This window comes from Triturus cristatus, chromosome 3_2 (assembly GCF_964204655.1).
Source record: "Triturus cristatus chromosome 3_2, aTriCri1.1, whole genome shotgun sequence".
Classification (NCBI taxonomy): domain Eukaryota; kingdom Metazoa; phylum Chordata; class Amphibia; order Caudata; family Salamandridae; genus Triturus; species Triturus cristatus.
This window is the reverse complement of record NC_140584.1, coordinates 654290659-654312311: the sequence shown is the minus strand read 5'-3', so window position 1 is coordinate 654312311 and position 21653 is coordinate 654290659. Positions and strand designations below refer to the sequence as shown.

General features: G+C 47.9%; 1 protein-coding gene across 1 annotated transcript in view; it reads left to right on the top strand.

The window, feature by feature from the left end:
* The window catches only part of UNC80 (unc-80 subunit of NALCN channel complex), a 3271126-nt gene that overhangs the window by 1160730 nt on the left and 2088743 nt on the right, over positions 1-21653 (top strand). Inside the window, exon 19 of the mRNA XM_085648598.1 lies at positions 11361-11467. Within this exon, the coding sequence (XP_085504724.1) occupies positions 11361-11467 (107 nt within the window). The remainder of the gene's footprint in view (positions 1-11360; positions 11468-21653) is intronic.

The window sequence follows — 21653 nt, the reverse complement described above, 5'->3', positions numbered from 1 at the left end:
CTCAGCCTCTAGTGACAGATGCATCCCTACAAGCCATATGGAAATGGTTAATTGCAGAGAACTTGACTATTACAACTGTCCATCTCACAGGTGTTCAATGTATGGAAACGGACGCCCTCAGTCGAACCTTCAAGAAAACCAAGACTTGATTCTAAACAACAAAGTTGAAGAAGACATTTTCAAGAATGGGGATATCGTTAAATAGTATAATTTGCCATCATAAAACAAGAAATGCCAATACAGCACCTCCAGATATTATCAGCCAGGAGCGAAGGGGAATGTTCTTTTGAAAGACTGGTTGAAGACATCTCTTTGTGAATTTCCACCAATTTCCCTTATTCCAAAAGTTCTGTCAAACTTTTATCAGTCCAAAACCAAGATGATAAGGATTGCACAGGAATGGCCTCATCAGAGATGGTTCATGGACCTTCTTCACATATCAGAGCTACCACACAAGAGATTGCCATGCAGACAGGATTTCCTGTGCAGGTTTGGTGGTCAGACTCTGCACCCCAACCTTCCATCACTGAAATTAGCAGCATGGCTCCTGAATTCCTGCTATATGGCCATCCAGGACTTCCAAAAGAGTGCATGAACCTTCTAAGAGAAGCCAAAGCGTCCATCCACAAAAAAAACATATGCCTTCAATTGGAAGAGATTTTGCATTTTGTGCTTCCATAAGATCCACAATACTTCGTCCTGTCAAGAAGATGTACTGATACCATATCTTCTTCATCTAGCAAGGTTACAGTTTTCTTCTATTTTTCTTTGTTTAAACTTCACATTGAGTCTATAACTGCCTACAGGAAGCCTCCATCAAAAACCTCTTTTTAAAAAATACCTGTGATTAAAGATTTTATATAAGGTTTTAAAAAGGTTTTTCCATCATTTACGTCTATTTCTCCTCCTTTGATACTTAATGTTAGTCTCTCCAAGTCAATAAGACACCCCTTGAAACTATACACAAAGCCACTTTACAACATCTTACATAGAAAGCAGTTACCATTAACTCTGGGTGTAGAGTTAGTGAGATTCAGACTCTGTGCACCACTGAACCATGCACAGTATTCCATAATACTAGAGTGGTTATGAGGACACACCCCAGTTTTCTCCGTAAGGTGGTTTCGGATTTCCACATTAACCAAACCATTTCCTTACACACTTTTTCCCTAATCCATCAACACCAGCAGAAATGTCCTTCCATTCTGTAGACGTTAAAAGAGACCTGAAATGTTATCTAGCCAAAACTAAGGATATAAGACAGTCAGACCGTCTTTTCCTAAAATATGGCCTAACATGTAGAGGCTACCCTTCTTCTTAACAATCCATTTCTAGATGGGTTGTATCGTACGTTATTCTTTCATACCAGATATCAAAGAAACCCCTACCAGGTAGGCTTAAAGCACATTCTAGACGGGGAAAGGTTGCTACCATGGCTCTTCGTCGGAATGTTCCCATTTCAGAGATATGTAAGACAGGTACTTGGAGATCTGATCATACATTTACTAGATTTTACTGCCTAGAATCAGACTCCAGAGTTGCTACTCAAATAGGGCAGGTTTCTTTAAGGACTCTTTTCGGGTGATTGGTGCATTTTGTTTTGTTTGTTTGAGGGATGGGCTTGCTATTCTATTCAGTATTTATGACTATTGATGAGCATCCCCTGGAAGAGTGGGAAACGTTAATCAGTTGTAATCCTAGTTCTCCTCCAGGGCAATCCTCATCAAAGTCATAAGCCACCCTCCCACATTCCCCGACAGCAACTATTACAGTTCTCAACAATTGCTTCACCCTGAATTCCTAATTTCCATAAAAATGACCTGACCTAACTGTCACCTATAAGGCACGATGAGATACAGGGGGTACTGTGAGGTTCTTAAAGGCACAGTGCCAGTTTTCTATTCTATGCTTTGCATTGAAGCCTATTAGCTAACACTGGCTCATATTCCCTTTCTTTTTCCTTTTGCAAAAACAGGAGACATTTTCTATGGTCACCTTTTTATAGTGATGCATGTCTATGCAATTGACTTCTTATAAAAAGGAAAATTCTATTAAATCTGGCATTTTAGCCTTCTTTAGGCAGCAAATGTATATATATAAAGTACTATGGTACAATTCCTGTTATACATATATGTATACTTTTTAAAGTTGTCGGGGATTCCAGCACATGGGGAGAACTATTCAGTGCTTATGACTTTGGTGAGTATTCTCCTAGAGGAAAACTAGTTTTACAGTTGAGTAACTTTTCCATCCTCATGGTTAGCGCCCCTCCTGTCTCTCGGCGCCATCATGATCAATTACAGCACATCAGGAATCCTGCTGCAATCCATCAATTGGAGGCCAAATCTGCTCTGCCCTCTTGCCTTTTGTGATTAAATGGGGGCCTGTTTCATTCCTCACAGCTGATATGCATTAAATATAAAGCAAGATTCTCGGGTGGCCGGGCGAGAGCAGCGCAGGAGCTCACCCGACTTCATTGCGTGCCCATGCCGTGCCCAAAAAGGTATTCTTTTCATGAGAGATAAAGGTGCAATGGTAATGTCTGTTTTAGATATAACCATGATGGACACTTATCTATGAGTTGTAAGGAAATGCCTCCTTATTGTAGGATCACCCCCAACGTTTTGGACAGATGCTGCTGGTTTTTCGACTCTGAGAGTGCACTGAGGCCTACTAACCGGACCTCAGTGCCAGTGCTCTGACCCTTTAAAGTGTAATATGTGATTGGCGTATACCTAATTGGTATAACTTAATTTAAATCCCTAGTATATGGCACCAGGGGTACCTAGGGCCTGTAACATAAGTTGTCCCTTATGGCTGCACCACTTATTACGCCACACTGAGCACGACAAAATTAAACATTTCTCCCACCCTGCAACTGCAGACTGAGAAAGCAGTTTCAAACTACTACTCAACTTTGGCTTTAAAGCTAATGGCAAGGCCCAGAGCTCCCTTTTTAATATATATGAGTATCCCCACAGCAGGCCTATCAAGCCATAAGGCAGGGTGCTGTATATTAAAAAGTAGGACAAATACTTTTATGTCTCAACAGTAACAACCCCAAACTGTTGTTTTTACTATGGATAGGCTAGTATCACCATTGGCGAGTGCAGCGTTACATGCTGGCAACTCAGAAATGCTAACTCCTGAATTGGACTTTAGAGTTAGTTCTTCAAGATATCAAGCTAATCCTTACATTTAAAATGACTTAGGGGGATATTCTCAAAAACGTGTGAAAACTACCGCAAAAGTAACTTAACGCAACTCTTCACATCGCAGTCTATCGCGGGAAAATAACACCGTGTTAACGTGGTATTCACAACAGGGCGGCTCCATGCGATAGACCCACCACAACGCGGCAAATGAACGCGTCAACATCAACGCGATGCCGCAAAAATGCAAAACACCAACGCGAAAGAAGCGGCTATGACGCAAATCACTATACAGAAATCAGCGAAAACCAGCCCCAGGCCTGCAATCCCCATGCGACATGCGGGAAATTGCACTACAAAAGTAGGGGGAAAAAACACATACAAAAGCCAAACAACAGCGAAGCATAATGGAGGCAGCCGGAGCAAGTGCAGAGGACAACCAGAACCCCACAAGCCCCCCGGAGGACCAGCCTGGGACCTCGGGGTCAGGGAAGGGCAAGGAGAAGAAGAGTAGGAAGAAAAGGTTCAGTCTGCAGGAAAACAGGATCCTGATAATGGAGGTGATAGAACACCATCAACTACGGTTCGTCACCTCCACTGTGTCACTGGCAACTAAAAATAGAATATGGCAGACTATCGTGGACAAGGTGAATGCAGTTGGAGTGCTGAAGAGGACAATGGAAGAGGTCAAGAGGTGCTGGAATGATGTCAATCGCAAAACCAAGCAGAAACTCGCAAAAGAAACGGAAGGCAGCAATGCAGACTGGAGGTGGCAGTCCTGCGCCACAGGAGGAGCTGGACGAGATGGAGGAAATGGTGTCCACAGTCATCAGTGGGGAGATGGTGGCAGGTGTTGGGGGCCCGGACACTGCTCAACACGACCGAACACAACAGCAACAGGGTGAGTGACGACCAGGGACTGGGGGGAATGGGGGGAGATGGCCACAATGGCACACATGCACAATTAAGAATAGCACAGCTGCAGACAAACCAGAGTCCCAACTCCCACCAAGAGACCAATGAATCCAAGTATGCAACATCTCAGCACTGTATAAGCACAGAAGTCAGAGGCACACCGCATGTAAGGCATAAGGGACAGCCAAATCAGAGCTGCAGGGGGGACTCCCCCAAAATGCGGCACACACACGTCACTTCCAGAGTACATCAACATTGACAACGATGTGTCACATCCGCAACACGTCCACCACAGACCAGAGGACACAACTGGTGCCGCTTGTGTGCAGAAACTGGCCAATCACATGTGGCATAGCAGGGAAATGTGAGTTGACAATGTACAAGTACAAACACACATCCGTGATGTTGTCGAAATGTCCACTGTCCCACATCATATAGGCAGCTCCCCACAAACAGTCACAAGGTACACTGGCATGCAGTCTGAATGTAAACATGTACAATGTGACAACATACATGTGAACACAATGTTAAACTGCATCTCTCCTTCACATTGCAGAGGGAAATTAAACACCTCCTGCAGAGCAGTCCCAACCTCTCTTCTCTGATGACGAAGGGGACCACGACACCTTTGACTCTGACGCCCTCCAACAGCTTGTGGACAGCCTCCGCAGCCCACTTCCAGGAGCAGGGCAGCCCAGCTGCTATGAGGGGAACCCACCCCCTGCACAGAGCACACAACAGGCAGCACCCACCACCCCGGCTTCCCCCCAGGACCACCACGACAAACACATGGCCTTCCAATGCCGTGTGTTGGGGTTGCCAGGAGAAGCTGGCTGAACAGGTGCAGGTGGGGTTCGACCGAATGGCAGACAAACTAGACACCATACGTGGGTGTTTAAGCCCCATCAGGGACCACTCACAGTCCCTAACGGACACCGACAGTCCGCTCCATGCCCTCCAACGAACCAAGGCTGAAATCGTCAGGGTCCTGACTCTGCGACAAGAACAACTGTCTAGTCAGAGTGGCTCGAGCGAGCTCGCCCGGGAGTTGGGACTCATGCGGAGGCTCATGGAGAACATGGAGTAGACGCGGGCCGAAAGATCGGCTGCCACGGCTGCACGTGAGCGAGAGGTAGCTGGGTCACTCACTGCCATAAAGATCCTCCTCATGGCATTGCTGCAACAAGGCCTGGAGCTGGTGCATGCTGCTGCTACCACTCTAGCCACATCCGTGGCCACTGATGTGTCAGTGCCACACAGTGCGGCGGACATTCCACCTCCGGCCACTGAGGTGTCAGTGCCACACAGTGCGGCGGACATTCCACCTCCGGCCACTGAGGTGTCAGTGCCACACAGTGCTGGAGACAGAGCACCACCACCCACATGTGAGACACCTGAAACAGCAGAGGATGAAGAGGCAGATTAATCTGCCCTCGTGGTCAGAAGGTAGCGGTAGCATTCATCTCCGCCATATGGCCTGTTTCTGCTTGGTTCTGCCCTCTGCATCATCACCTTCCACCGACCCCTGATGCAGTCTGCGACACTCACCTTGGACCTCGACATGGAGTGCCATATTCTGTTTGGTCTCCAATGACACAACTATCAGACTGCGGACTGAACTCCTCCTCTTCTGATGTACCTGTCATTCCCTGAAGGACTCTGGCTGGCCCTCCATGGGCTATCAATGTAACGTGGCTTTTGCATTGCCCTGTACTGCTCCAGCTACGACACTCCATTGAATGTGCATTAAAAATTCATTGTCACAGCGGTGTCATGTCTATGATCTTGCAAATGTGGAGGAATGGATAAATATAGGGTCAATGATTCCCCCTTACGTCCATGTTGCTCATGTTGTGACACTTTAGTCACAGGTTGGCGCCGACACTAGAACGGAGACACACGCATTAGTTACTTCCTTGCCAATCCCAGGACGGAACAACGCCCAGAGCCCCGGGGTCATTGTTCACACTCCTATGCTGGACTGGCATACGCCAGGCCAGCCCACTCCTGTTACACTCATGGGGGGGGGGGGGACAATGCTACATGTCCCAGGTCTTCCCTGTAGGCATCTGCTGCTCACAGGTCTAGTTGTCAGCATGCCACAGCCACTCCCTCATGGCTGGTTCACACCCACACCACACCCATTCATCTCCGGCGTCACAGGATATGTGACCCTGCCAATAAAAAGGGCCTGGCGCACATGCTGGACGCCATTTACACTCTCCGACTGGGTGTCTCCGTGTGGGTATCATTTATGCACGAGGGCCTAGGGCCCGGACACAGCACATTGCCCGGGCCGGGGATGACATGATGGCGTCCGCACCACGAGACTCAATCATAAAGGGTCCATGGCTTCCAAGTGAAGACTTGGTGGCACCGGATACACTGCGGCAGGCACAGGCCCACCGCCACGGGACGGTGCCTTTTGGTGCACTGAGATAGGGGCACCTAAAGTGCTGAGCGGGTGTGCAGCTTGCGATGATGCGCCATCCAGGCGGTCCGGGATGGGGGCATTGGTGTGAGACCTGCTGAACCGCAGTGTAGGCCTGAGCCAGCGGGCAGTGTGGGCCTACCAGCACGTGGCGTTGCCTCGCAGTTCACAGAGTTAGTGGCACCTCTAGTGCTGAGCAGGTGTGCAGCCTGCGATGAGGCCGGGTGCACTGATATGTTCTCTGCCATAGGGAAATCAAGACCCAGAATCAAGTGTGTGACCTGGTGGCCTGCGGTGCGGGGCTGCATGATGTGGAGGGTGCCATGGTCTCCGGCCCCGGGCTTGGGGCTCCCAGCGGCACGTGGTGGGCCCTCTTGGAGACACGCCGGTGGCGGAAGGTGAGCAGTGAGGCCTGGTTGCGCAGGGGCAGGCAATCTCCGCTGGGCGGCGGGAGGGGCTGGGGTGCAGCAGCCTGTTCGCGCAGGGCAGACAAGCGCAGATGGCGTGTGCGACTGTATGGACTCTGCCATTCATGTCTCTGGCAACTGTTTCAGATGAGGGACCTGGGGGACCAAAGTGTGTACCGGCATGTGGTTGGAGACACACCGGTGGCTGCAGGTGAGCAGTGAGGCCTGGGTCTGCAGTGTCGGAACTCTCTCTCCATCTCTTTCTCCCTCCCTCTCTTTCTCTCTCCCTCTCTTTCTACCTCCCTCTTACCCCCTCTCTCTCTCTCTCTCTCTCTCTCTCTCTCTCTTTCGCTCTCTCTCTCTCTGTACTTTGATGGGCGCATGACACGCCTTCTTATCTGTATTTCTGTCTTGCAGGCTGTGACTTATAGAGTGCCCGGAGAAGACCCGCCGTGCCTCTTTGAGATTGTAGTTTTTTGCCTAATCTGTAATAAAGTTTGTTTTGGGTTATATGGTTTGAATGTATGATTTCCATTTTTCTGGCCGCACCAGTATGTTAGGTGTTGTGATTGTGCGACTTCAGGCAATTTGTTTGGTAAATGGTTTTGTGGTGTTGATGTGCGTTTTATTTGTCCAAAGGGAGGAGGGGGCGGGTGGTAGGGTCCTGGGGGTGGTGGCGGTGGGTGTTGTTGCCCTATTGGGGCTCCGGGCTGAATGTTCAGTTGCTCGGGGGCATCTGTTATTCTTCATGTTCGGCTCTGGGCTGTGCTCCCTTGGCTGCTGCCGGGTGTCGTCCGACTTTGCACCAGGTCAGAGCAGGTGTTAGTTTCCTGCTACTAATGCGCCTTATCGCATGTTTTGTCTTCTTATCGCCAAACAGGCTGGTCGTTGAGAATGTTGTGGAGTGGTGTTGTCGTGGCTTTTTCCTCGGGAACGCCTACTCTGCATCTCATTAGAGACAGTTGCCGGGGTCATCCGTGGCGATGTTTTTTGAGGATGCTATCACCGGAAAACTGGTGATATGGGCTGTTAGCAGTGGCTTGGGAATGGGGCGGTAAATTTATCGCGACTTTGGCTGTGATAAAATGCCGATAACTCGGCGATAGCTCCTTGAGAATATGCCACTTAGAATTTAAAGTATAAAGCACCTTTAGAAAGTTACCACTCTGTTGACAAAGATTAGTGGTGGCGATTCACAGAGGCTGCCCTCTTGTGGAGTGCTGTGAACAACTCCCAGGAAAGGAAACAAGAGGCCTGCAGTTGGAGGAGGTGCCACCTCTCCGGGCAGGAAGTCACGCAGGGTGTGAGCCCAAAAAGTAATCTTTGCATAGGAAGCTGTCTATGAAGGGCAAATGGTGGCCACACGTGAGTGGGGTTGCTCTTTTGTTGTGGTAGACAGGTTGGTTATGGGGACAAAGAGGGGAGAATGGTTGCCAAACCATTTTTCCCATGGACATGTAGCCCTTATGTAGCCTTTCCTCTAGGGTAGACTATCAAGCGCCACACACCAAGAGAGGGGTCCTGCAATCTTGGGAGTGGGCAGAATTTTACACTATGGGATTTCTCACTGCCACACATTGCAGCAGGTCATCATCATGTGAGAAGGGATCTGACAGCCTGTTGGCTAGTGAAGTCTGCATCGCCCAAGGGCACTTTTCTGGGCATAAATATAGCACCTAGACCTCAGATCAGTGAAGAGTGGACCACAGAAGGCTGCCCTGCTATTCCCTGGACCTGGCAAGAGTGTCTGCACCAACCGCTGGACTACACCTGTTAATCCTTGGGCTAACAAAGAGAGGACTGTACCTGAGGTGCCTAGCTCATGAAAAAGTCCGCCCGAGCCCCAGACAGAAGAGGTGAACTCAGCAAGTTAGTTAGCTGACTTCCTGTTACAGCTACAAGGCTGCCTTGTTGAGTCAGTTGCCACAATCACTTGACTGCCACTGACCGCTGACGTGCAGCCTGACAGACAAAGTCCCAACACTGAAAAGTTGCATCTAAGTCTGCTGGACCCGGGAGAGTCATCAGAAAACAGATTGGTCACCCAAGCAAAAAAGACACTAGCCTCCACCAAAGGGAAGCACTGGTTTCGCTGTGACTGGAGACCAGTAGACCGGTGGCTACTGAACTTCTGTTGGACCCAGCAGGACTTCTAGGGACATTGTTGCTTAGTGGCCAAACTCGACCCACCAAGACAGTCAACCAAAGATTAAGATTAGTCCTAGGAAGCCCCCCATCAACCGCACCCCATCCTACAGCATCTTCAGCATCCTGCATCCCTTGCATCAGGATCACTACAATGAAGTCAATGGTAGTTCACCCACAGAGCGTGGAACTGGACTGGATACTGGTTTAGTGACAAGGTAACTGTTAAACGACTCCTCCCTAGCCCCTTTGACCTGCTTGCTGCCGGAGTTGGTCACCTAAAGTGGGCAGAGTATCTGAACACAACTCTTTGAAAAGTTTAACAAAGTTTTCAAAGTTTCTGCTAACCACGGTAGTTGCCAATACTTGTTTGCATTTTGAGTGAAAAGCTTTGATTTATGTTTTACCTAAAAAGCTATATCTCTGGAACCCTCTGGTTGATTTTGTTTGTTTTGGTGTCTACAACTTCATAAAAATAAGATATATTTTTATAAATTGGTGTAGGATTTCTTCATGGTTGTGTGATTTTCTTATTTTGTTGCTTAGGGGCATCTAAATGCTTTACACTTTTTCTGTTTTTTAAAGCCTAACTGCAGTGGCGGCTATGAGGCAGGGGTGGAGGGGTGTATAAAAGGAAAGAAAAAATTCCACCTACCTGGCCGCCACCGCCTCTCCTCCGTTCTTTTTCCATGGATGACCTAGGAATAGGAAGCACACGGGCTTCCAGACTCCCCTAGAATAGCAGCGTCGTGATTTATCTGAGCACTGTGGTTCGAGATGGTGTTTCTGAGCCTGAGCATGTTCTCCACCCAGGCTGTATCACAGCCTGGGTGAAGAACATGCAAAGTACATATGACGGTTTAGCCGGCCCAAGACGGATGGTCAAACAGTCATGCGTCCTTAACTGCACATACCAATCCTCCCCCTGCTGTCTGGCAGTCCCTCCTTACCCCTTAAACAAAAGTGGGCCAGTACGGTGAAAAGTAAAATGATAATAATGTTATGTTATTATCATTTTATTTTTCCTGTGGGGTGACGCTCCTCCGATTTAGCGAAGGAGCCACTGCTGCCTAACTGCTCAAAGCCACAGCTATCCAGGGTCGAGCTACAGTTTGACAAATGAGCCTGACTGGACCCAAGCCAGTCTTGTGAACGATTTACTCTGTGAGGACCCAAAACCACAATATATAAAACATCACTTTCCTCACATGAGCCACGAGGATGCTCACACAGGTAAGTAAAAGTTACTTTCCTGTTCTTTAGTATAAACATCTTCCGTATATCCAATATTCAGTCTCTGAACTGCTTCAAAAAACAACTTGTGAAGGCTTTAGTGGAATGATACATCATGGGCTTATTCTGAGGAGCTTTAGATATTTAAAATCCTAGAGACATTTTGTTACTGCAAGACTGCATGTTTGTAACTGGCTAATCAGGTTAATATAATTATGGCCACAAAGTACTGTTCTCTCTTCTTCTTCTTGACCCCTTAGCAGCCCCTCACCTACCTCTCATGTGGCAGCTGACTACGCTACATAGCTGGCCTCCAGATGTTGATATAGTCTTAAGTATGCAAAGTACACTTGTAGTGGTTTACCTCTATTCTGATTACTCAAAAGTGTTGTCTGACTCCTTGGTTGAATTAATTCACTTTGTTCTTTTGCTTTCTCTGAACTGTTGAAGTGAGTGTACCGATATGTATTGCTTGTGATATCTGTCAAGCAATATGTTTATTGTAGTGTGGCTTAAAAAAATCCAAATGTAATAGATAATGCAAACAGCTGCATGCTTGTAATTGTAAAGAATCTTAAAAGTTAACATAGGGTTTTCTACAAATGTATAAACCTCCGAATCTAACCACTGATTGGTAGAATCTAAGCTTTCTACATATTTGTAAGATCGTCCTGCTGCAGAATTTGTGCTACAGGTAAGTAACATTTCCATAACTTGCACACACCTGAATTTGTATCATTGTTCTCATATTGAATCTAGTAATATTGCTTGATCCCCAACCATGCCAAAATCGTTTTAAACAAAATCCTAAGGACACTTGCACATTTGATAGAGGGCATTTTAGATAATTTTTAGCATACAGGGCCCCAGTTAACTTAAGCTTCTTATGATTTTATCAGTATCTCAACCAGAAAATATTATTCTACAAGTGTTAACTAGATGAAATAGAGGCATGCTGTATGAATCTTTCCGTTGTTCGTTGTATAAATGTAGTACAATGATTACATATTGTTGTTGTATTTAAAGAAAATCTATTGAAGTTTGACACATTTGTCTGGTTTTCTCTACTCTAAACAGGGAACTGGTTGAAACGTTCCTCTCTGTCAGGACTAACTGATAATGTTGAGGATCTCTTGGACATCAGCTCAGTGGATCGCCTTTCTTTTATCAGGCAGAGCTCCAAGGTAAAACATTTGATTTCACAGTGTGAATTGTATTCAGATCTTCAGTGACCTCCTATAAAATTTAATCTATAGCCTTATAAACAATACCAAAGATTTTCCTTTTTCCAAAGAACGAGATATTGCTTTAAATGTAAACCTTTCTGTTCGAGGCATGTGACCTGTAGATCACATGCTTTGCATAGCCTGCCATCTGGTGTTGGGTCCGGATGTTTGCACTTTGTTTTTCTTCGAAGATGTCTTTCCCAGTCACGAGGTAGGTGACTCCTCCTTTTGGCGATTGTGGGCATGGGCATCTACTCCATTGTTTGATTGTTTTTTTTCGCCATCGGATTTGGATGTGAATTGCGGCACTCCGGTTCGACACCGTTTCTCAGGTTCCCCTTGACGCGCAATTCACTACCCTCAACGGTATTGTTTCTAGATCGCGTTTCCCACTCTACACATATCGTTTTGAGTCAAAGTCTTTGATCCAAAGATTCGTGGAGGGCCGTTGGGCCAACCCGCGTCAGGCTTGATAACAGTCGATAGAACGGACTCCATTCAAATTCTGTCACGGGTGTCGTGCTAAGTTTCTGTGCCCCGACTTGCACGAAGTGTGCAATCACTGTCTGTCCCCCGAACACCAGACTCTAAACAACTCCTGAGGCATAGCCGGGAGCAGCGCGATAAATCGTATTTTGTGTGTTGTAAAACTTGGAAACTTTACATTTTTAATCCAACCCTCACTTACTTGGTCTCCTTACTACTGTGTGAAGGCATTCATTTTTGACCAAAAACGAGCGTTAGCAAGGGCGAAATCGCCGAGCTTGCCACCGCCATTCCCCACGCCCTGACGGGGACACGCCCACTTTGTGGCCACGCCCCCCGCTAGGTCTTAAAAGGCGCGCTGATTGCTAGCGCGCTGACAGACTCTAAACAACTCCTGAGGCATAGCCGGGAGCAGCGTGATAAATCGTATTTTGTGTGTTGTAAAACTTGGAAACTTTGCATTTTTAATCCAACCCTCACTTACTTGGTCTCCTTACTACTGTGTGAAGGCATTCATTTTTGACCAAAAACGAGCGTTAGCAAGGGCGAAATCGCCGAGCTTGCCACCGCCATTCCCCACGCCCTGACGGGGACACGCCCACTTTGTGGCCACGCCCCCCGCTAGGTCTTAAAAGGCGCGCTGATTGCTAGCGCGCTGACAGACTCTAAACAACTCCTGAGGCATAGCCGGGAGCAGCGTGATAAATCGTATTTTGTGTGTTGTAAAACTTGGAAACTTTGCATTTTTAATCCAACCCTCACTTACTTGGTCTCCTTACTACTGTGTGAAGGCATTCATTTTTGACCAAAAACGAGCGTTTGCAAGGGCGAAATCGCCGAGCTTGACACCGCCATTCCCCACGCCCTGACGGGGACACGCCCACTTCGTGGCCACGCCCCCCCCCCATCGTCCTCCCACGATACAAATGTGCAGTAATCGGAAGCGCAGCGGACGAGCGCAGCGGGCGCGACGATTGCGCGCCGAAGGCGCGCATAAGGCAAGCTCATCTGCGCTCGTCCGCGAACTGGGCGCGACCGGGGCCGGTCCCCCTGCCCAATCCTCCAGCCACAATACCGCGTCTTACACTCGAACAGATTTGCTGTCCATAAGACCCCCCCTCTGTACTACCCATCCATGTTCTCTCTCAGACGCTCAGTGTCGGAACTATGTCTGCTCGCTCTGTCACTTCACCCTCTTATCCTCAGGTCTCACAACCCGTCCAATTCTCGGCCCAACTTTGGCCACTACTTCGGGTGTCCACCCCCCTGACCCTTAGATCTGCTCTTATCAACTGCAGATCACTGACTAAACATGCCATCGACATCTGGCAGTCCCTCCGAGACAACAACTGGGATTTGCTTTTCCTAACGGAAACATGGCTGAATGACACCACGAACCCTGCCATCTCCCTTGCCCTACCGGAGGCCTACAGTATTAGCTGCGCCAATAGACCTAATGGCAAATCGGGAGGCGGTGTTGCCCTAATCCATAAATCTATATGGACGGCTACTTTTCCCCCATTCAACCACATTGACTGTATAGAAGGCTTGCCTTTCAGCATCCAAATTTCCCCATCCTCCTCCTGTTCGGGAATACTCATTTATCGTCCCCCTCACTCCAATCTATCGCACTTACCGGCTTTGACGGACTATATCATTCAGCTCAGTACTCGCTATGCCAATTTTACCGCTTTAGGAGATTTTAATCTCCACGTTAACAATGAATCCTGCCCGCACAGCAGTCACTTTATCTCCATGCTTGCGGCCTGCAACTTAGTTCAAATCATAACCCTACCCACGCATAAAGCGGGCCACACACTGGATCTAATTTGTTCCAATCTCCCCTCCATCTGGGTGGACCCTCCCATCCCGGTCACTTGGTCGGACCACTTCTTCATCTCCTTTGAGATTGACTCTCTCCGTCCCACCAGACCCTCTATCATTTCTAAAACCTTAGGCAGAAACTGGAGCCGCGTCACCCTGGAAGCGCTCCAGAAACACCTCCACAACTCCCTACCATGTCCGGCACCTAACCCTGACCTAGCTATTAACCACCTGGACACATGGATTGGACAGGCCTTGGATGCCCTGGCCCCCATTAAACCGATTAAAACCTACAGGACGGCACCATCAGCCCCCTGGTACTCCGATGAACTTCGGCAGAAAAAGGCTTTCTGCAAATCCCTTGAACGCCACTGGAGACGGAATTACTCTCCAGACAGTAAAACTCTCTACAAAACTGCCCTCAAACAATACCGGAGAATGATAGAGGAGCATAAACGGGATTTTCTGGCCTCCCGAATTAAACTTGCTAGCAACGGCGCCAGAGAGATCTTCAATATTGTTAGATCTTTCACAGACCCTACTGCACTGACCCGATCTCAGCCCGCCTCACAGGCGCTTTGCAACAAACGTTCTCAATTTTTTGAGGACAAGATTGAGATCATTTGTTCATCTTTTCCCCCCTCCATTAGTGAAGGAGATGACGAGCGATCCACTTCCCTGACACAGCCGCCGCCGTCGCACCTTATGTCTGAATTTGCAGTGATATCGGAAGCTGAATCTATGACAGAATTACTCAAATGTAAATCAGGTTCGCCAAACGATCCTTGGCCAGCCAAGGAATACAAAAAACTGGCACCCCTACTTAACCCTTACCTAAATCACATCTGGAATGACTCCCTCCGAACAGGAAGCTTCCCTACTAAATGGAAACATGCCTCCTTAGTCCCCATCTTGAAGAAGCCCAATTTGGACCCTGACCTTCCCAGTAACTACAGGCCCATCTCCCTCCTGCCCGCCCCAGCTAAGATCTTGGAAAGGCTTGTCCTCTCCCAACTGGCGAACTTTATCGAGTCCAAAGGGCTTCTCCACGACTCCCAGCATGGCTTTAGGTCGGGCCACAGCACGGAGTCGGCCCTTATTGAAATGGCCGACTCTGTGAGGTGGACGCTCGACCGAGAGTCGAGGGCGGTGTTAGTGCTGCTGGATCTTTCAGCAGCATTCGACACCGTCTCTCATAAGATCCTGCTGGGAAGGCTGGAGGACTTAGGGCTGGGTGGTTCTGTGTTGAAATGGCTGTCATCCTATCTGTCCGACCGTACACAACAAGTTTTCACCCCTCCCTTCACTTCCTCAGCCAGACCCCTTAAATGGGGAGTCCCACAGGGCTCCTCTCTAAGCCCGCTTTTGTTTAATGTCTATTTCACCCCCCTGGCCAAGCTGATTGCTCAGACAGGAATTAAATCCACATCCTACGCTGATGACATTCAGCTACTTTTCACGTTCGACACCCGTCTCTGCTTTCGAACCGCTGAAATCCTGCCTCAGAGCTATTTCTCATTGGATGGATGCCAACTCCCTCCGTCTTAATGCAGGTAAAACGGAGATCCTGTTTTTTAACTCACCCTCTCCCCTGGACTCCAGCCTTTGGTGGCCAGATGAACTATGCCAAGCCCCCACGCCGAAAGACTCGGTGAGAAACCTCGGAGTTCGCTGGGACAACCATCTCAGTTTCAGCACCCAGGTACAAACAGTTGCAGCCTCCTGCTTCGCCAAAATTAGAACAATCAAACGGCTCATTAACTACCTGCCGGTGGACTGCCGTAAGACTGTGATCCAGGCATTAATCATATCCCATCTCGATTATGCCAATGCCCTCTACCTTGGCATTAAGGCCGGCCTGTGTCATAAACTACAGACAGTCCAAACACCGCCGCACGGCTGGTGGAGAGAATCCCTGCCAGACATCACATCTCTCCTCACCTCCGTAAACTGCACTGGCTGCCCATCGTAAAGAGATGCGTTTTCAAAGCAATGACGCTGGCCTTCCGTGCTTCCAAAGGCAGCGGATCAGCCCACCTGAAAAACACCTTACGTCCTTACGTTAAAACCAGGACTCTACGCTCCAACTCCCTACTTCTCCTAGAAACTCCCCGATTTAAGCGAGCCCGGGCAGGTGGTAAAACCTTTGAGGTCTGTGCCACCCAACAATGGAACAAGCTCCCCTTAGCCCTACGCAACTGCCAAGCAGAACCTGCTTTTCGCAAATCTCTGAAAACCCACCTCTTTTCTTCCTAAGACTGCTTTCCCGACCCTGTTCAGCCGGCTGTCAGAGTCTTCAGCGCCGGGATGCCCCGTTGGGGCCGCTGCGCGCTTTATAAAACACACTAATAATAATAATAATAACACAACGAACAAGATTGCAATGCGTGCCGATCGTTTTGACCCAAGAAGACGCTCCGTGACCGTCGGGCTCGAAGTCACGAAATGCACCAACAAAGCGGCTCCGCACCGGACATCTTCGGTGAAGATTCCAACCAGGAAGAATTCCACGCACAAGGAGCCGAAGAAGAACTGGAACACATCTCCGTGTCCAAAGCCGACTCCTACTTGGAAGAACAAGAGGAAGTGACACCGGGTCAGCGTACCGTGAGTACAGACACCCCCCTGCTTCAACACTTGTCAAAGTAAAAAGCTCCGGTCCTTCCTCTGCCCTCGGGCCAAGGTCAGCAGCGAGAAAAAGTTTCAGACGTCCCGCCCTCCGGCCTGGCACCGAAGCACAAATTAGCCTTCCTGCTCGGGATCGAGCTGGCCCCATGCCGATGCCGAACCGAAATCTTTTGCATCGAAATCGAAGCATGTCGTTGTGTCCATTCCCACGCTACCGAAGAGTAAATCTTTAGAGTTTAAAGATTCAGAGCCAAAACTTTAGATGCCGAAAAGTACAGTGCCCAAAGGGAAAATGACTGTTCCATCCAAAGAGCCTTGTGTTGTCGTTCCACCTGTAAACATGGATCCGAAACAAAAAGAACTGGTTCTCTATCCAGATACTGGATATATTCATGTGAAAATGCCAGAGAAAAGGAAAATGATCTTACAAGAGGACTACCACATTCCTTTGAAATGCAAGAATGTGGATACTAACCCTTCTCCTCTTCCCATTACACCTCCTTCACATGACCCAACTTTGCTCATCACACCCACAAATTCCCCACAACCTCAATCACCTAATCCACAAGATGAAGGGGATGGGGATGAAGATAGGCCACAGGACATTAATGAGCTCTGGGAGAACTATAATACAGATCAGATCACAGACAATGATCTGGATCTATACCCTTTCAAACCCTCACCACCTCATGACAACATAGGGTATATAGAGCTACTTAATAGGGCTGCTCAATACCATGGGGTGGAATTACACAAAAAGGGTCTTGAAGAGGATTTTCAATTTGAGACCTTAAGTGCCTCTCAGAGATCAACACAGACACTACCTATGCTTAAGGGAATTCTTAAACATACTTATGAAATTTTTAAAGACCCTGTGCAGGTAAGAATTATCACGCCCAGACTTGAAAAAAGTATAAGCCAGCACCTACTGACCCCACTTACATCAAGGGTCAACTTCCATTAGACTCCCTTGTAGTCTCTAAAGCTCGCAAATGAGCAAACTCACAAGCTATAGGAGATGGCCCGCCTCCTGATAAGGAGTCGAAATTAATTGATGCCTCGGGCAAAAGAATAGCATCGCAAGCAGCCAATCACTGGCGAATTACAAATGTCCAAGCCTTTTTAGCTCAATACCACGGAGCTCATTATGATGAGCTAGAAAAGTTAATGCAGTTTTTAGCCGACGAGCACAAAGCCAATGACCTAATTCAGGCGGGGAAATTAATTACCAATACTTCTATTAGGTGCGCCTTAGACGCAGCAGACACAGCGGCCCGCGCAGTCAACACCAGTGTATTGCTACGCAGGCATGCTTGGCTTAGAATTTCGGGGTTCAAACTCGAGGTCCAAGCCTTTATTTTGAACCAACCCTTTGTTAAAGAGCACCTCTTCGGTACTACAATGGACACTTCTCTAGACAAGAAGAAAAAAGATACAGAGGTCGCAATATCCATGGGGGCTTTGCAACTCCCTTCCAATCGGGGATCCTTTTGTCGCTCATTTTACAGCGGTGGCTCCAAAACCACTTCATCAGAGAATCCCTCCTCCTCTTACAAGGGCAATAATCAATCGTGCTCCTCAAGAGGTTACTTTAGGGGAGGATTTAGAGGGAACAACTATGTGAATCAGGTTCTCGGGGAGTTTGTGGAATCCAATGGCATTTTACATCCTAGCCAATCTGGGTTCCGTGCTAATTATAGCACTGAAACAGCTCTCCTTGAGATATCTGAGTCCATTAAAGTTAAGGGAGGGAAAGCAGTCTTGATACTGCTTGACTTGTCGGCAGCTTTCGATACCGTACCACATGACCTTCTTCTTGATCGTGTTTGGAGGTGCGGTATCGGCTGCACTGTCCTACAATGGTAATAGTCCTACCTCACTAATCGTCAGCAGACAGTTTGGTCCCCCCCTTTTGAGGCACCCAGTCAATCAATGAATGTGGGTGTCTCTCAGGGATCTATCTTGAGCCCTACTTTGTTTAATGTGTATATGGCTCCCCCGGCATTGCTGGTCGAACCTTTCGGCGCCAGAATCGTTTCCTACGCTGACGACACGCAATTGTTGTTTACGTGCGGTAAGGGCGAAGTCCTAGACGGGAAGAAGCTCAACCTCTACCTATCCGCGGTATTTAGTTGGTTTAATCTGAACCAACTTTGCTGTAATTCAGAGAAATCAGAAATTATTTTCTTCGGCTGCAAGCCGGGTGAAGAATGGCGAGAATGGTGGCCATCTAATATGTCTCCACCGACCACCTTGGCTACCTCGGTCAAGAACCTAGGGGTCAAATTGGATAATAACCTTTCCATGAACACCCAGGTTCAAACGGTGGCAGGCTCCTGTTTTGGCCTCCTGAGGATGATGCGCAACTTTCTACCTTTACTTTCTGTATCTCATAGGAAGATAGTTGTGCAAGCTCTAATATTGTCTCGTCTCGACTATGTGAATGTCCTATATTTGGGCCTTCCCGAGTATCTGATCAACCGGCTTCAAGTCGCTCAGAATGCTGCTGCCCGGGCTATCTTTATGGCCGACCGCCGGACACATACGACCCCACTCCTTAGAGCGCTACATTGGCTCCCAGTGCGTAAGAGGGTGTTTTTTAAGGCACTGGTACTGGCCTTCAAGGCCTTTCATAATATCGCCGCTCCGTATCTGAGGAACAGATGCCTGCATTATGTGCCCGTTCGTAATTTACGGTCTTTGACCTATTGCTTTTTACAGACCCCAAGGTTTCTACGCGCCCGTTTGGGAGGTCGCTCCTTTCAGGTAGTGGCCTCTGGGCTGTGGAACAATCTACCCATCGAGCTGCGCCGTGAAAATGATCTTTTGCGCTTCCGTCACAAACTAAAAACGTTGCTGTTTTCTTGATTGGTGGTCTCGGTCTGACTGCTGTGGGTTTTTGTCACTGGTCCTCCCTGTTAGCACCGGGACACTCCTGGGAGTAGCCTTGCACTCTACAAATAACCAGTAACATAACATAACATAACAACGGCAAGGGAAGAGGCAGAGACAACTCAACTTGCACTTCCCCTGCAAACACCAAATATCTACCCGTCTGGAATACAATCACCTCAGACAGATAGGTTCTACAAATTAGCCAATATGGTTTTTGCCTGGAACTTACGGACACTCCCACAAACATTCCTCCAAGATCACACACAATGTTACAAGAACATCTCAACCTTCTCAAACAAGAAGTTCTCTCTCTGTTACAAAAAGGAGCTATAGAATCAGTCCCATTACAATATCAAGGGGCCAGTGTATACTCCCTGTATTTCTTAATTCCCCAAAAAGACGGCTCTCTCAGGCTTATACTAGGACTCCAAGGCCTCTATCTAAACATCCAATTGGATCACTTTCATATGGTGACACTTTAACAAGTACTCCTGCTCCTTCATCAAGGCAACTTTCTGTTCACTTTGTATTTAAAGGAAGTCTATTTCCACATCCCGATACACACCGCTCACCGCAAATACCTCAGGTTTGTGGTAGCGGGGCAAAATCACCAATTCAAAGTACTCCCATTCGGAGTCACTACTGCTCCCACGGTTTTCACCAAATGCCTGGCAGTAGTCAGAGCTCATCTACGAAGACAACACATTCACATCTTCCCATACTTAGACGACTGCCTCATAAAAGCCAGCTCGTAAGCATTCTGTCTATGACATACTCACACAACAGTGCAGCTGCTCCATGATCTAGGATTCATATTAAATCTGTCCAAGTCCCATCTCCAACCCTCCAACATGCAAACGTATTTGGGAGCCACTCTAGATACACAGAAGGCTCTGGCCTATCCCAATCCGGTCAGAATCTGCAACATTCAAACTCTACTTTGTCAATTACAGTCTCAACACTCATTGCCAGCTTGAGTGTTCATGCAGTTACTAGGAATGATGGTGTCTTGCATCCTAATAGTCCCCTACTCTAGCTTTCAAATGCGTCCCTTTCAGGAATGCTAGCACATCAGTGGAATCAGTCTCACAGTCAGTTATCAGAACTAGTGTTGGTAGACGGCCGCACTCATCGATCTCCGCAGTGGTGGAATCCACGAAACCTTTCCAAAGGGCGGCCCTTCATTAACCCGATTCCACAAACAGTGCTAACAGCAGACGCATCGCTCACAGGTTGGGGAGCTCATCTCCAAACTCACACAATTCAGGGCAAGTGAAGCCTGCAGTAAAAGCAGCTTCACATGAATCATCTAGAGCTTCTAGCTATATTTCTAGCGCCCAAAGCCTTTAAAGTTCACCGGGAAGGCAAAGCTGCCCTGATTCGCACATACAACATGACAGCAATGCATTACATACAGAAACAGGGGGGGGGCACTCTCTCCAGCTGTCACAACTAGCACAGACAATCTGGAGGTGGGCCATACGTTACAAAATGTATCTCCTTGCAGAACACCTTACAGTAGTAGACAATCAAACCGCAGATATGCTCAGCAGAAAAAGCCAACCTCAAGTTCTCCTCCCATTCTTTCAGATGTGGGGCTTCCCAGACGCAGATCTATTTGCCACACACCAAAACGCAAAATGCCCAAGCTTCGTCTCTAGGTACCCACACCCATTGTCCAGAGGCAATGCACTAGCGATAGATTGGTCAGGGATATTTGCCTACACTTTTCCGCCTCTCCCACTCATTCCACTAGTGGTTTGGAAGCTCATGCAGGCATCCCTGACACGAATCCGAGTTGCTCCTACTTGGACCCGTCATCCGTAGTTCACCACCCTGTTGGAGCTTTCGGTAGTCCCTCACCGAAAACCACATCTTACACCCAATCTCCTCACACAGAGCCGTGGAGAGATAAACGATCCAGATCCCGGACATCTCAACCTTACGATCTGGCACCTAAAGTCATAAAGTTTAGCTACCTTAATCTTCTGCCAGACTGCATGAACATTTTCAAAGAGGCTATACATCCTACTACAAGGGCTTGCTATGCAGCAAAGTGGAAATGGCTTGTTATTTATTGTAATAACAATCAAATCAACCCGCTTGATGCCTCAGTTCAGAACATCATCTGCTCGTTACTGTATCTACAGTGTTCACATTTAGCGTACACATCCATACGCTTACATCTTGCTGAAATATCTTCATACCCTCAAAATAGACAACATCGGTCTCTCTTCAAAAGTGCCTGTTATGCATTTATGGAAGGACTCGAAAGAGTCATTCCCCCAAGACTTCCACCTGCCCCAGTGTG